We start from the raw sequence: 16,083 nt of genomic DNA, 5'->3' as shown, positions 1-16,083 counted from the left end.
TTTTTGACAAACACCCGATGCTTTTTTATAACATTTACTGCCCTCGCGAAGGTGTGTTAAGCCGCTCATCTCTCAAACGTGCAGAATAGGCGGCGTGCCGCACCAAGTATAGAAGCAATTTCTCGGTTCTCTCTCAGCATGGCAACTGACCATGCGTGAAGCGCTTGGACGCAGAAGTAAATAGCTGCTAATGCCTACCCATGAATGTAGAAGCGGTGACATTGTCACCAAAGGTGGGGGGCCGATAATTTCGCACTCCCTTTTGCCAGGTCTAACTGCCTAGGGCGAAGGACCCACAATGGCGAGGACTTATCACACGATTCATGGCCTGCGCGGAGACGGTGCTCAGAATTACCCAAAGGGAGAGCTGACGACTGATGAAAAGCTCAAAGCCAGCTAGTGACAGCCTGGGATTCGACAAAACCCCTCCTTTGACGGATTGCTTGTTAACTTGCCGGTGCGCCTATCACTTCTGATACTCTATGACAGCAGGCTTGCGGACAAACTACACAGACACGTGACGACAGAAATTAGAGCAAACCATGTAGTGAGGGATTGATAAAAGCGTGGGAATAGGAGAGAGAGAGAGAGAACCATGATGCGAAGGAGTGCCAAGCGCTTGTCTGAAGTTTAACTCCGCTAACGAGATTAGGCACAACCCAGTACGTGGTGTATATTCAGTTGTAACCTCATTGGTTAAGGGAATGGCGAGGCGGGCCAGCAGTTGCCACCTCCCCTTTTTTATTGCTTACTGAAGTATGTTTAAAGACTGTCTGGAACCCATTCCTTTCAGTCTAGGCTGTAATCACTAAAGTGATGGATAAGTAAGACCGTACGATGCAACGATAGTCTGGGCCGTAACACTTGGTGGAAAACGAACCCATGTCTCCGCATTACGCGTGCGATGCTCTTACTAATTGAACTACCACGGCGCCGTTTTACCATCCGCTTTTCCTGGTATTTATGTTTTGCTACTATATTAGGATACAACTTCAAATACAAAAACAGCAGTTGGCCACCGAGGCACACGGAACGCGCGGGATTGTTACTCCGCCAGCCAATCACAGAAGCAAACAAAATCGTCGTCTTGCTACTATTTCAAAAGGGCGTCGTACTAGGTACTTCCGGAGGGTCTGCTGCTCTTGAAGAGTCTCTTCATCGGCGGAAGCGATGAGGTGTGCCACAGACATGGAGAAAGTGTGTGGATTCTGAGTATTTCACTCTTCAGAAGTCCGCGGTACAGTTCCATTTCACTGCTGACCCCGTTTTCCTCATGCAACTTCACTACCAACGGGACAATAAATAGTTGCAGCGAAGCAAGAGTTTTATTTCGGTTCAATAAGGAATTAGGCTTTCACAGTTCCATTATGACAGACGAGTGAAAACGCACAAAATTACGAGCTTTGCAATTTTAATTTTGTGGTTGCCGCCTTATATAAGTAACAGGAAAAGTTTGAAGTACAGCTATTTGCAGCCTCGCGGAGGAACAGTGGCTGGCGGTTATGAGGGCGTGGGCGGGGCTTCACTGCAGACTTTAGTTGTATCCGACTATAAAACTAACCCTTGGATTTTTAGCCAGTGCCACCACTCACGAACCTTGGCGGCGGATCTGGAATATCATTTCTGTCGCAGGCGTCTTGAGTGCGTGATCAATCTGGGTGATGGAAACTGGTCAATAAACCTACACATACTACCTGAAGGCAACGAAGTTGCCGGATTCGAGGCCCTCGTAATGTAATGAATGAGAATAAAAGAACCGAAGGGCCCGATTTTTATTATTCACATCGTAAGAGGCCAAGACACAAAGACACTAAGGATAACATAGGGGAAACTACTTGGACTTGTACTTACTAATTGAAATGAAGAAATGGTGAATTAATGTAAATGAAGGTGGATGAAGAAACAACTGGCCGCCGGTGGGATACGAACCCACATCTTCCCATTACGCGTGCCAAATGAGCTTACCAAATGAGCTGCCGCGGTGCCGTTTTCCCATTCACTTTCCGCGGCATTTGTGTTTTACTACTAGCACTCACCCTCGGAGTGTTAGCCAGTGCCACCATTCAGAAACTTTGGCGGCGGATGTGAAACACGCTTTCTGCAGCAGACGTCACTCGTACGTCATCTATCTGGGGACGGCAATGTTTTACAGAAGGTTCATAGATGACGTATTTTCAATCCGGTTCCACGGCGAGGAAGAGTTCGTGTAATTCAATGCAATCCAACGAACCATATAATTCTCCTATACATACACACCTTCCGCAATCACGTTTCTGGATGTTAGTTTAGGTGTGCAGAACAGCAAGCTTGTCACATCAATTTACAGAAGAGCAACCGATGAGCGCCAATACATTTTCATGGTAGCCATGTAAAGCATTGTAAAGCAGCAATCCCGTATAGCCAAGCTCTTCGTTTCAAGCGGATATGCAATAAAAAGGGGACTTTGCATCCTACTGTGAACAACTCCGCAATGACTTACTAAGGCCGCGTTATCTTCCTTCTATTATCAGCGACGCCATTAAAAAAGCAGACAACCTTAATCGTCATGCGCCCATCAACAGCAAACCAGCTTCCCAAGGTCCATGGGCTAAACGTATCATCAGGTTTTCCGCGTCAACTCCTAGCATAAATTGTATCCTCCGAAAGCATCGCATCATAGGCACACTAGGGGAGAAAATGCGACAAATTGTTCCTGAGCCTTCGCGGGTGGTATACAGACGGGCTACCAACCTCAGAGACGATGTCACGTGCTGCAAAGTTAACTCAACTAATTTTAAAGGTTGCGCACCATGTGGAAAACTTCGATGCTAACTCGGCTCGATGATGAGTTCCGTTAATGCTGCCATGAGCACCGCATTTTGATATTCCTTCATATTTCAAGGGAATTACAACTGTGACACTTGTAACATTGTATACATCCTCGAATGCATCAGTTGCTACACACAATACCTAGGACAAACGGAAACTCCTTTTAGGCAGTGCTTTAATAATCACCAATGGCATGTAAAATCTATAACGCAGCTTCTCGCCCTCCTCAAATATGTAAACACACTAGGCCACCGTTCCGAACTATATTGAAATCGCTATTCTTCACTCACTACGGCAGAGAAGTTTGCAGGTGATTTGTAATACGCAAGTTCAGCACACTTTCTAAGGCACAAAATGAAATCATAGGCAGGCCGACGTGTATACCAAACTAGCAAGACGCATATTTTCATAGTTACCGAATATTTTTGAGGCACCAATGAATGTTTTACTTGTTTTGGTGTGTGTTTTATGCATTAAATAATGCTTACATATATGGTATATAATATATAACATGTTTATGAAGCTACATGTATATGTTCATATCTTAAAGATTTCTCTCAACCTTCTGTCATGTTGGCGTTCACTACTTCACCTTGTATGTTTTATTTATTTAATATTTTATTTTTCATACACACATAAACATTGGATGAAAGAAACTGCCGACGATTACTTTACTTCTTAATGCGAAATTTTAGCGCAGCTCTTCAGCTATTCAGGCTTTTTGATACATTGAGTATACAAATCTGTCACCCTCGGACAATCCGTGTCGTACGCAACATTTCGCACATCATCGAGATTAGGCGCCATCGAGCCGGCGCTCCGATTGCCGCCGCACAGGGGTGGCATTGGAGGAGGAGCGAAGAGAGCAAGGCTCGCGCGTTGCGCGAGAAATCGCACCAGGAGCGCGCGCAGCTAGAGCAGCGTGCGGATGATGACCTTGGTTACGATGAGGCCGCCGGCGACGCGAAAAGTGGGAGCGGGCGCTATAGAGCTGCGCTATAAGAATCTGAGGACGCATACGCCCTTCTTATGCGTTGTGAATGCGAAAGCGATAATCTCCAACTGAACGCCGCTGAATGGTCCTTCGAGTGATGAACTCCTCGCGGGCGAGCCAGCGTGTTGAGACGTTTGGCACGTTTTGATTTAGCTTTACCCGGGCGCAGTTAGAACGCAGGAGAAAGTTTGCGCGGACAAGGAAGACGTGGAAAACAGAGGCATCCGAAAGCTAAGGTGACGCGGCGTCGCTGGGATGCCCTCTCCCCTCAGGCAACACCTGGCACGCCAGGAGATGTTCCCGTTCGCCTTATTGGATATCTCCGTTGAGTGTGGGAATTGCCCGACGTTGATGAGGACTTAGAAAAACGGGTTTATTTGCATTATGTACAGGACTAGAAACAGGTCAACCAACAGTAAAAAGTGGTCGTTACGGCAGGCAGCGAATCGTGCGCTTGGGCCCGACCTATAGAAGAACGTGTCTGACGGTTCTCGGGCTTATAACGCCTTTATTCCGTCGATGTCACACCATTTTCGTTTAATCGGTGAGCCCCTGCAGGTGTCATAATTTTCATGCAATCATAGGGCTCGTGCAAGAGGCGTCATGTTCGGCCATTGTGGGTACTCCATGGGCTATATTCTCCGATGGCTGTCTCCGTCCTCCATCTGGTGTGACCGGTCGTGCTTGAACGACCTTCCAGTGCTGCAAAGCAGTTTTTCTCGGCGCTAGGGTCAACTACCGGCCTCCAGCTGCACTTTCGGCTAACGTCACAAAGGGGAGTGAGGGCAGACAAAAGATCCACGCGCGGCACACGAGGGCGGGATAGCCAACTTGTCCGACGGGTCTGATAGCATGGTCGACGCGCACCTGCGCACTGCAATTACAATACGGTGAAGAATGGTTGCGTTCGCAGAACTTGACCGATGATGGTTAACGGTCATCTAACAGCCCGCGCTACTCCTTCGAGGCGCGCCCGCCACGTGGCGTCGCAGTCAGTGGGAATATACCTGCCGTTACTATGCCACAAATGACAGACGCCGGCATTTTCGCTCAATGAGCGATTTGACACTTTCGCATCAAAGCAGTTAGCGCAGAATCACAGCAGATAACACCTGCGCAAAGAATACGATGGAATGCAGTTTTCAGAACTCGGATGTTGCAGGTCACAGTATGGGTGCGATATAACCTATGAGGGGTGTATTGACCGTCTTCGTAGTCTCACAAACGTTCTAGTAACTTTAAACAAGGAAGCGAAACCCCCTTCTGGCAGCTGTGAACCGTCGCATGGTCTATGCTAACATGTGACCCCCCTCCCCTGTATTCCACAGACTGTGTCTTTCCACCTTATATTTCTGACGCGCCTCAATGGTGGTGGAACAACTTGATCAGGGCGAATTGGTTCATATTGTGTAAAACTTCAAGCAGCGCGAGGAAGACCAGGAGAGTATGGGAATACCAACACAACAAGATGAGCATTGTTAAGGACAGGATTCAGTCCATTGTAGAAGAAATCTGTACTTGCAACAACTCGACTTGGGCGAGTTGGTTCATTCTTAAGTAAAACTTGAAGCAGCGCGAAGAAGACGAGGACAGGAAGCGAACACAAACATAACAGGACGAGCACTGCTGGTGACAGGTTAGAGCCCATTATAGAAGAAATCTGTAGTAGCAACAACTTGATTTGGACGAGTTGGTTCATTGTGAGTAAAATTTGAAGCAGCACGAGGTGGGTGAGGAGAGGAAGCGAATAAAAACATCTTTGAACAAGCACTGTTGATGACAGGATAGAGCCCACTGTAGGAGAAATTGTGGTAGCAACAACTTGATTTAGCAGTGTTGGTTCATCTTTAACAAAACAAAGTAGCGTGAAGAAGGCGAGGGCAGGATGCGAATAGAAACACAACTGGACGAACACTGTTGATGACAGGATAGGGCGCATTGTAGAAGAAATCTGTAGTAGCAGCAACTTGACTCGGGCGAGTTGGTTCATTTTGAATAAAAGTAGACGTAGCGCGAAGAAGACGAGGACAGGATGCGATACAAACACAAAAGGACCAGCAGTGTTAATGACAGGATAGAGCCCATTGTAGAAGAAATCTGTAGTAGCAACAACTTGATTTGGGCGAGTTGGTTCATTCTTGAGTAGAACTTGAAGTAGCATGAAGAAGACGAGGACAGGAAGCGAATACAAACATAAGACGAGCACTGTTGATGATAAGTTAGAGCCCATCGCAGAAAAATTATGTAGCAGCAACTTGATTTGGGCGAGTTTGTTCATTCTTGAGTAAAACTTGAAGCAGCGCAAGGAAGACGAGGACAGGAAGCGAATACAACCAAAACAGGACGAGCACTGTTTATGACAAGATAAAGCCCATTGTAGAAGAAATCTGTAGTAGCAACAACTTGATTTGGGCGAAATGGTTCATTCTTGAGTAAAACTTGAACCAGGGCCAAGAGGATCAGGCTAGGATGCAAATACAAACAGAACAGGAGGAGCGCTCGTCCCGTTTTGTGTGTCTTCGCTTCTTGTCCTCGTGTTCTTCGCGCCGCTTCAAGTTTTACTCCCTTGTGGACACTACTCAATGCACGCGTGTTTATGATCATTACGTACGCTTCTTCTTCCTTTTTTTGAGCTTGAGTGAATATAGGTGCTTTGGTATTCAGGACGTCCTAGGTTATTTTTTAAACGCTTCAGCGTTACAGAGAAAATGCATCAATTGAGTTCTGTGTGCTTGAAAGCGCACTCTTGTTCAAGACCGAACTTCGGCCGAAACGTCGAAACTAAATGTTTGTTTTTGACGTCTAGGCCGAAGTTCTGCTTTCGTCAAGTGTATATATATATATATATATATATATATATATATATATATATATATATATATATATATATATATATATATATATATATATATATATATATATATATATATATATATATATATAATGTTACGCTCTTAGGTGTGTAGTGGACTCACGAATGTGACACTCTTAGGAGCATAGTGGGTTCACGCCTCAACAAACAGTATGCGGGGGGCACCGGATTGTGGTGAACGAGGAAGACGACGTGTGGCTGGCTGGCTGAATCTCGCCAGGCGTCCAAACTTTGGCACAATGCGACGTGTTTTCAACGTCTCAAACGTACGGCAATGACGCACGACATCTGAGACGGAATCAACGTGTTCCCGACTTATGAGGAAATTGTATACATCTTCTGCAATTCCTTTGAGGAGATGTCCGACTCGGTCTTCCTCGGACATCTGCGGATTTACGATTTTGCACAGCTTGAGGATTTCCTCGATGTATATAGTGCATGTTTCTCCAGGAGCTTGAGCTCTTTGAGCAAGTGTTCTCTCGGCGCGTTTCTGTTTGGCGTGGGTGTCGCCAAAACACTTCTTTATTTCCTCGACAAAGTGCTCCCATGTGGTTAGGGAGTCTTCGTGGTTTTCATACCACATCAGCGCCGTCTCACTCAGAAAGAGCGCGACATATTCAAGCTGAGTGACAGAATCCCAACGGTTGTAGCGGCTCACCCTTGCGTAGTGCATCAGCCACTCGTCGACGTCCTCGCCCACTTTTCCCGCGAACGAGCGTGGCTCCATGTAGTGCCGCAAAGGTCCAACTGGCGTTGACCTTTGAGAAGGTGAAACTAGAGCTGGCATTTGTCCATCACCGTCCTGAGCCATAGGGAATGTCGTTGGCAAGAGACCGGCAAGACGACGGCTCCGGCGAAGTTCTGGATGTTGCGACTCCGTGGTACGTCCTGTCGTACCCCGCACCTCCACCACTCTGTTGCGCCCCTAAAAGGCGTTACTTTGAAGCCGGGTAGAGTTAGCAGCGATGGCCTGGATCAGCTGAGCGCCTGGCGAGATTCAGCCAGCCAGCCACACGTCGTCTTCCTCGTTCACCACAATCCGGTGCCCCCCGCATACTGTTTGTTGAGGCGTGAACCCACTATGCTCCTAAGAGTGTCACATTCGTGAGTCCACTATATATATATATATATATAGTGGACACACCTATATATATATATATATATATATATATATATATATATATATATATAGTATACTATATATATATATACTATACTATATATATACTATGTATACTATATATACTATGTATATATAGTATACTATACTATATATATAGTATACACACCTATATATATATATATATATATATATATATATATATATATATATATATATATATATATATATATATTGCCGTATTGTCGTGATGCACTTTGGGCAGTAGGCGTTCACGACTAGAACGAGACCAACGAGAGGTAGTACACACGATGGAGCACCGAAACAAAAGCAATGTTTGTCTCTTTTGTCCTCCTTCTCTATCTCATAGCCACAGCCCCACTGCTCCTTAGTTCACAGTACAATATATATGTATATATTTAATCTATGAAAATACCCAGGAAATGTGTGGCGTGAATTGTGGTGCTGAAAGAAAAAAAGATGCTTTGCATAGGTGCAAAAAAAATCCGCCTCCATTCGACCCTGTCAAAGTTCAAGCATTGCTGTTGCCGACGTTTGAAAAGTACCAGCATCACAGGCAACTTAGGCAACCACGAACTGCTGATGTACTACTTTTATTTCGTTATTGTTGTAGCAATGGCCTTGTGGTCGCTGTGATACACGGCAATGGGTCGCTATCCCATTGTTGCTTGACTACTTTGCTTGAAAAGGCCCCCGCCAACTGCAGGTACGCCCTGTCCAGTGCCATCGGCCCATACGCCCCCTTTTCTAGCTGCCGTCTGAGGTCCATCTGAGTGGCCGCGCCCGCTAGGTGGCTTTGCTACTTTTTGGATAGTGTGGGCCATAATGTCGATTACGGTTGCAGCACACGCTGTGTGACAGATACAACGGGCACACACAGCGCCCACACATCAAGGGTAGATATACTGTAAGAAAACGTACATCACGCGCACACGCACGTGTGTGGAAGCACAGCATACATCCTCACCCTTCTAGGCCCTCCTCCAAGCCCATGCAAGGGCCTTATTGAGCTAATTGAAATTTCGAATTAAATTGCGTTAAAAAATTTGTAATGCACGACTTACACACAAGCTGCAGACATGATAGCTTCGGATTGTAACTCCTATATACGAGAAAACGTAATTCCGTTACGCAGAAACTCAGAGACTAAAGCACTTTTCTAGCTTCTGTTTGAGGTATGTCTGAGTGGCCGCGGCCACGAGGAGGCGATACTGTTTATTGATGAGCGCGAGCCAATGGAAAATCCCGACAAACTAGCGGCTAACATCTTCGCTATAAAATGGAAACACGAAAGCATTTCTTGCTATTCTAACAGCGCTGAAGCCGGTCTTGACCTTGCGTGACTTAGCGCTTGTAATACAGTGCTTTTCAGGCAGATCATTGACGCACTTGTCCCCAGTATCTCAAACTTTCTTCAACGTCTTCAACTTAAATCCTGGTGACACGTACCTGTAGTAGTCACACTTCTTCGCTGCATGTTCTCGTAGGTCTGCAATCTCAATAATGCGTTCTACTGCATCCGGCAAGCTCTCTTCCGGTAGTCCTCGGAGGCGACCGAACAGGTAAAGGTTCTCGTAAGCGGTCAGCTTGCCTAGCAGCGCGTTGATCTGAGGGCAGTAGCCAATCCTGGATTGCCACTGCAGGAATCAAAGTAAGAATAAAGGATAGAAAGAAGTTTACCTTATTAAGCCGGGTGTTTCTACGAAGGCCTTCTGATGCAACGTACACTATATTGACACGTGTACTTATCTTTATCGGGCGACCACGTTTCGCCGCTTGACAACTGTAATCGCACAGCGAGGGACGCGCCTGAATGTATCCGATGTTTCTGGAAAGTTATCGATGCTTCTACCCGGCTGTCTGTTGTCGCCGAACCTTGTGTTATCTGATCTCATCGCGTAACGCGAATGGTGTAGAACTTTGTGGAAGGCACACAGGTCCGAACGATTAATCTGGAACATTCGACGACTGCTCTATAAAAGCCGACGCGCTTGACCCGCTGATCAGATTTTCGACGATCGCCGAGCGTGTTCGCCGCTATCGTTGCGCTATAAGTGTAGCCTGTTTTGTGGGCACAGGTTCGCCCAATAAAAGTTAGTTTTCTTGTTCACAGTATTGCTACTCTCTTATTCAACGTCACCACCACGTGACAATATAATATTGAGAAAGCAAGCAAGCTTTAGTACAAGGCGACGAACTACGCAAATTTCTCCAAGTGACGCAGCCGCAGCCGACCTCTTCCGCTGGCGAAATGAGTAATAGGTGAAAAAGCCCTGGGGCCTCCACAGGGACTTGTTCCATAACCAACACAACGTCAACTTAGGACGCAACCTTGTGGCGCTTAGCCATCAGAGGCTTTCTGTTAGTGCGCTGGGCGTGCGCACGCCCAGTCACTTACATCCTGAGGCCTTCACGGAGGCGGGTAAACCGTGAGCCTGTCAAACACAAGTTGTGTCAATTGGCCATACCACCGACAAGTTATATCACGTGGTTGCCAGAAAGTCGTTCCGTATACTACCTTTGCGCATAAACCGGCCAACTTCGTCATATCACTTGAGGTATGCGAATAGTAATTTTTGATACCGAATCGAATACAAATCGAATAACGTGAGAGCCGAATAGAATCGAATATCAAATTGTTTTTGGAGAGTTTTCAGGCATTGAACAGTCGTTACCACAATTATTATAAAACGACGTTCACATCCTAGTATTCTTCAAGTTAGCACGTTTCTGTCATTACATTATAGGTTACGAAGCGTTATTTAATAAAAGCACAAGTGGATCATTAGCAGTAAAGAACTAGTTCCTACACGGGCACAGGACTCTTCATTAAGCGCGATCATTCATGCTTGAGCGAACGATCGCTGTGTAGCGTGTAAAATAAGGCTACCTATGCGACGACGCCTTCTCCAATACGGAAGTTCCCATGTTTTGGTCTGTACTATGCCCGCGGGGGTGAAAATTTGCTGCACTTTTGCTCCGTTTTCAGGTTTATCGGAGTGTAGTAGACGTTTTCAAATATTCGAAAAATATTTGAAAAGCATTCGCATTTACGAATAGGACAATATACGATTCATTATTCAAAAGTTTCGAATATTCGCCCACCTAGTCATGTCTGTCCTTGACATGGCTTCGTGGCTGTACGTGAGCACCACACGTTGCCCCCTATCTGAACAACCTCGCAAAAGAAATCGCAACTGCAGGCAACACGAACTAATGCAAAATCACTTTTAGGCGCTCATCAGCGGCCGTCCAAGTGCCTCAGCACGTCCCAGCGACACCGCGTTTATGAGAAGTAGGTACCCTAGTCGCCCAAGCAGAAAATTGGCCCAGTATTCCTGGCAGGACGGGTCTCTCAAAAGTGAATATTGTAAGATATTCCATGGATGATTCCCAACCAGATTCTTGTTTTATTTTAAGAGCGTGGAAGAGACGGGCACGCAGAGAAGAAAGACAAACACTGCTAGAATGCAATTAAAATTGCGAATTATACGTAGTTTGTGCGAAATATACGTGCTTCTTTGTTTGGTTTATTTTAACCTTTGCATAATTAATTTAGCAATGGTCTACCGCGCCACGTTTTGCAGCGCATCTCACAATCATGCCGATAAAAGTAATTCTCATGATTCAGCGCGATGACCACTCATTTTGCGCACTGTGCACTAAAGCGGCGATGTATTCGCGAAACATTCCCGGAACTAGTTAGTCAGAAGCTGAAACACGAGCCTTTGGGGCTTCTCCTCAACTCTGTAACTATGGTCCATGAGTGTTTGGCAGAAATAGGTACAGTAAATATCGCCTATGGTCGATGACACAGGCCTGCGGAGCGGTGGCGTAGAGGTAGAGCATCCGCCTCGCGTGCAAGAAGACCGTGGTTCGAATTCCGGTGCCGCGCAATTTTCCACCGGATTAAAAAGAATATCCGCAGGTTGATAAAATCGCATAAACAAGGCCTGGAGTGCGGCCTCATCCCGGTGACCAGAACTGGTAACGCACTCGCTCACCAGAGTAGGATGGACCACCCTGGTGCAGTACTTGGCCGCAACCTCTAATATGTATACAACAATCAAACCCCAGCCTTCAGTCCCCAGCAGCTGCGAAGCAACTGACCACGGCGGCGGCCAGACCTGTGACGCAGCAAAGGGTGCTAAGAATCGCTGGATCCGGACAGGCCGCCATTGGAATCTGAACATGGCAGCGTTGAACGCTAGAACGTTATCTAGTGAGGCTAGTCTAGCAGTGCTAGGGGAGGAATTAGAGGGCACTAAATGGGATATAATAGGGCTCACTGAAGTAAGGAGGCCAAAAGAAGCATATACAGTGCTAAAAAGTGGGCACGTCATGTGCTACCGGGCCTTGCCGGTGAGACGAGAACTAGGAGTCGGATTCCTGATAATTAACAATATAGCTGGTAACATAGAGGAACTCTATAGCATTAACGAGTGGGCGGCAGGTCTTGTTGTGAAACTTAAATAGAGGTATAAAAGGAAGGTCGTACAAGTCTACGCCCCTACGTCCAGTCATGATGACCAGGAAGTCGAAAGCTTCTATGAAGACGTGGAATCGGCGATAGGTAGAGTGAAAACAAAATACACGATACTGATGGGCGACTTCAATGCCAAGGTAGGCAAGAAGTAGGCTGGATACAAGTCAGTGGGGGAATATGGCATAGGCACTAGGAATAGCAGGGGAGAGTTATTAGTAGAGTTTGCGGAACAGAAGAATATGCGAATAATCAATACCTTCTTCCGCAAGCGGGACAGCCGAAAGCGGACGTGGAGGAGCCCGAATGGCGAGACAAGAAATAAACTAGATTTCATACTCTGCGCTTACCCAAGCATCATAAAAGATGTAGACGTGCTCGGCAAGGTACGCTGCAGTGACCATAAGATGGTAAGAACTCGAATTAGCCTAGACCTGAGGAGGGAACGGAAGAAACTCGTGCATAAGAAGCCCATCAATGAGTTAGCGGTAAGAAGGAAAATAGAGGAATTGCAGATGAAGCTACAGAACAGGTATTCGGCTTTAACTCAGGAAGAGGACCTTAGTGTTGAAGCAATGAACGACAATCTCGTGGGCATCATTAAGGAGTGTGCAATAGAAGGCGGTTGTAACTCCGTTAGACAGGATACCAGTAAGCTATCGCAGGAGACGAAAGATCTGATCAAGAAATGCCAATGTATAAAAGCCTCTAGCCCTACAGCTAGAATAGAAATGGCAGAACTTTCGAAGTTAATGAACAAGCGTAAGACCGCTGACATAAGGAGGTATAATATGGATAGAATTGAACATGCTCTCAGGAACGGAGGAAGCCTAAAAACAGTGAAGAAGAAGCTAGGAATTGGCAAGAATCAGATGTATGCGTTAAGAGACAAAGCCGGCAATGTCATTGCTAATATGGATGAGATGTTCAAGTTGCTGAGGAGTTCTATAGAGATTTATACAGTACCAGTGGCACCCACGACGATAATGGAAGAGAGAATGGTCTCGAGGAATTCGAAATCCCACAGGTAACTCCGGAAGAAATAAAGAAAGCCTTAGGAGCTATGCAAAGGGGGAAGGCAGCTCGGGAGCATCAGGTAACAGCAGATTTGTTGAAGGATGGTGGGCAGATTGTTCTAGAGAAACTGGCGACCCTGTATAAGCAATGCCTCATGACCTCGAGCGTACCGGAATCTTGGAAGAACGCTAACATAATCCTAATCCATAAGAAAGGGGATGCCAATGACTTGAAAAATTATAGACCGATCAGCTTACTGTCAGTTGCCTACAAACTATTTACTGAGGTAATCGCACATAGAATCAGGAACACCTTAGACTTCCGTCAAGCAAAGGATCGCGCCGGACTACGTAAAGGCTACTCAACAATAGACTATATTCAGACTATCAGTCAGGTGATAGAGAAATGTGCGAAAGACAACCAACCCTTATATATAGCTTTCATTGATTACGAGAAAGTGTTTGATGCTGTGGAAACCTCAGTAGTCATGGAGGCGTTACGGAACCAGGGTGTAGACGACCCGCATGTAAAAATACTGAAACATATCTATAGCAGGTACACAGCCACCGTAATCCACCATAATGAAAGCAACAAAACCCCAATAAAGAAAGGCGTCACGCAGGGAGATACGATCTCTCCAATGCTATTCACAACGTGTTTACAGGAGGTATTCAGAGACCTGGATTGGGCAGAATTGGGGATAAAAGTTAATGGAGAATGCCTTAGTAACTTGCGATTCGCTGATGATATTGCCTTGCTTAGGAACTCAGGGGATCAATTGCAATGCATGCTCACTGACGTGGAGAGTAAAGCAGAAGAGTCGGTCTAAAAATTATACTGCAGAAAACTAAAGTAATGTTTAACAGTCTTGGAAGAGAACAGCAATTTACAATAGGTAGCGAAGCAGTGGAAGTGGTACGGGAATACATCTACTTAGGGCAGGTCGTGACGGCGGATCGGGATCATGAGACGGAAATAATCAGAATAAGAATGGGCTGGGGTGCGTTTGGCCGGCATTCTCAGATCATGAAGAGCAGGTTGCATTATCCCTCAAGAGAAAAGTGTATAATAGCTGTGTCTTACCAGTACTCACCTACGGGGCAGAAACCTGGAGGCTTACGAAAAGGGTTCTACTTAAATTGAGGACGACGCAACGAGCTATGGAAAAAAGAGTGATGGGTCTAACGTTAAGGGATAAGAAAAGAGCAGATTGGGTGAGGGAACAAACGCATGATGACATCTTAGTTGAAATCAACAAAAAGAAATGTGAATGGGCAGGACATGTAATGAGGAGGGAAGATAACCGATGGTCATTAAGGGTTACGGACTGGATTCCAGGGAAGGGAAGCGTAGCAGGGGGCGGCAGAAAGTTAGGTAGGCGGATGAGATTAAGAAGTTTGCAAGGACGACATGGCCACAATTAGTACATGACCGGGGTAGTTGGAGAAGAATGGGAGAGGCCTTGGCCCTGCAGTGGGCCTAATCAGGCTAATGATGATGATGATGATGACAGTTCTCTTACATCTGCTGCATAACTTATAGATGCAAGGGTTAACCGCAGAACAAACAGTCGTGTGATATTGTGTAATTCACAGTGTGTTCAACCTCGTAGTTACTGCCACTATGGCACGTTTATGAACTGTAGAATTGGAGACAGGAAGTGCTGATGACTTAATGTCACCAACGATAAAGCGAAATGCAGCATAACTGAGCAGCCACTCTGTTTTGAGCTCCAGCTCGGAGATTAGTGCCCTCAAAATCTGTGGCGAAATGCTGACATAAAATAGCCAGGACCTATCTTTATTTCCTTTTTACAAATGTCTTTATAATTCATTGTACACTACACTCCTTTTTGGCTGTAGTTATGAAAATAATCTTTGTGATGTAATTTCCCTCCTCGACACGTCACATCATTTTGCAATATTGACACGTGCACTTGTTTATCCTTTTCGGATCCTTTTCGGATGACCGCTTTTTACCGTCTAACAAATGTTATCGCTCAGCGCGGGACGCGCCCGCACGTATCGGAAGTTTCTCGAATGTTATCGAGGGTTGTTTCTACTACATGTTGTGACCGAAGCTTATGTAATCTAATTGCATGTGCGACGAGAATTGTGTAGAGCTTCCTGGAAGACACGCGGGCACCATAGAGTAACATAGTAGACGAGAGCGGACACTCGAGCCGTTTCGCGGCCGAGCTATGGAGCTTCGCCGATTCCGCTAGGTGGCAGAACACATCAAGAAAAATGCAGCTGTGGCTGCGGCTGCGGCTAGCAGCTTGACAGGTGGCGCGACCACTGGGCACGACCCAATATGTGCGAAGCCTAGCCAGGGTGCGCCGCCGGGCTCTTTCTGTAAAACGCACCTGAGCATCGTTGTTGGGTTCTTCTGCCAGCGTATGCTTTGTCGCCGTTTCATGGTAAGGCGAGTTCTTTTGCGCGTTGTTAACGACTTATTCTCTTCGTATTTCGTTATGTCACTGTTAGCTGCATGAACGAGTGACGGCAGCCTTGCAGCCAAGAACAGCTGCTGCCCATTTGCTACGCTGACTTTCATTTCGTATTCTTTTTTTGTGCGCAGAAATGAGCGGTGATTATAGCGATAAAAGCGATGCGGCAGCGTTCGAGCTGCGAGGCACGTTCGATGCAATGACGAATTTAGAAAATAAAATGGTTCGTTAAGAAATGTGGCCTATGAACACATGCCGTTCGGGGCAGAGAGCTGTATGATACGCGCTGACTGCTGAAAAAGTATGGTGCTCTACTTTT

General features: G+C 46.1%; 1 protein-coding gene across 3 annotated transcripts in view; it reads right to left on the bottom strand.

The window, feature by feature from the left end:
• The window catches only part of LOC135900215 (phospholipid-transporting ATPase ABCA3-like), a 661,060-nt gene that overhangs the window by 69,721 nt on the left and 575,256 nt on the right, over nt 1–16,083 (bottom strand). For all 3 annotated transcript variants that reach the window (XM_070536864.1, XM_070536866.1, XM_070536865.1), the window contains one exon: nt 9,265–9,452. In XM_070536864.1, the coding sequence (XP_070392965.1) occupies nt 9,265–9,452 (188 nt within the window). The remainder of the gene's footprint in view (nt 1–9,264; nt 9,453–16,083) is intronic.

The sequence above is a fragment of the Dermacentor albipictus genome, chromosome 4 (assembly GCF_038994185.2).
Source record: "Dermacentor albipictus isolate Rhodes 1998 colony chromosome 4, USDA_Dalb.pri_finalv2, whole genome shotgun sequence".
Classification (NCBI taxonomy): domain Eukaryota; kingdom Metazoa; phylum Arthropoda; class Arachnida; order Ixodida; family Ixodidae; genus Dermacentor; species Dermacentor albipictus.
Note: the sequence above shows the minus strand (reverse complement) of the source record. Positions and strands in the feature narration are given on the sequence as shown.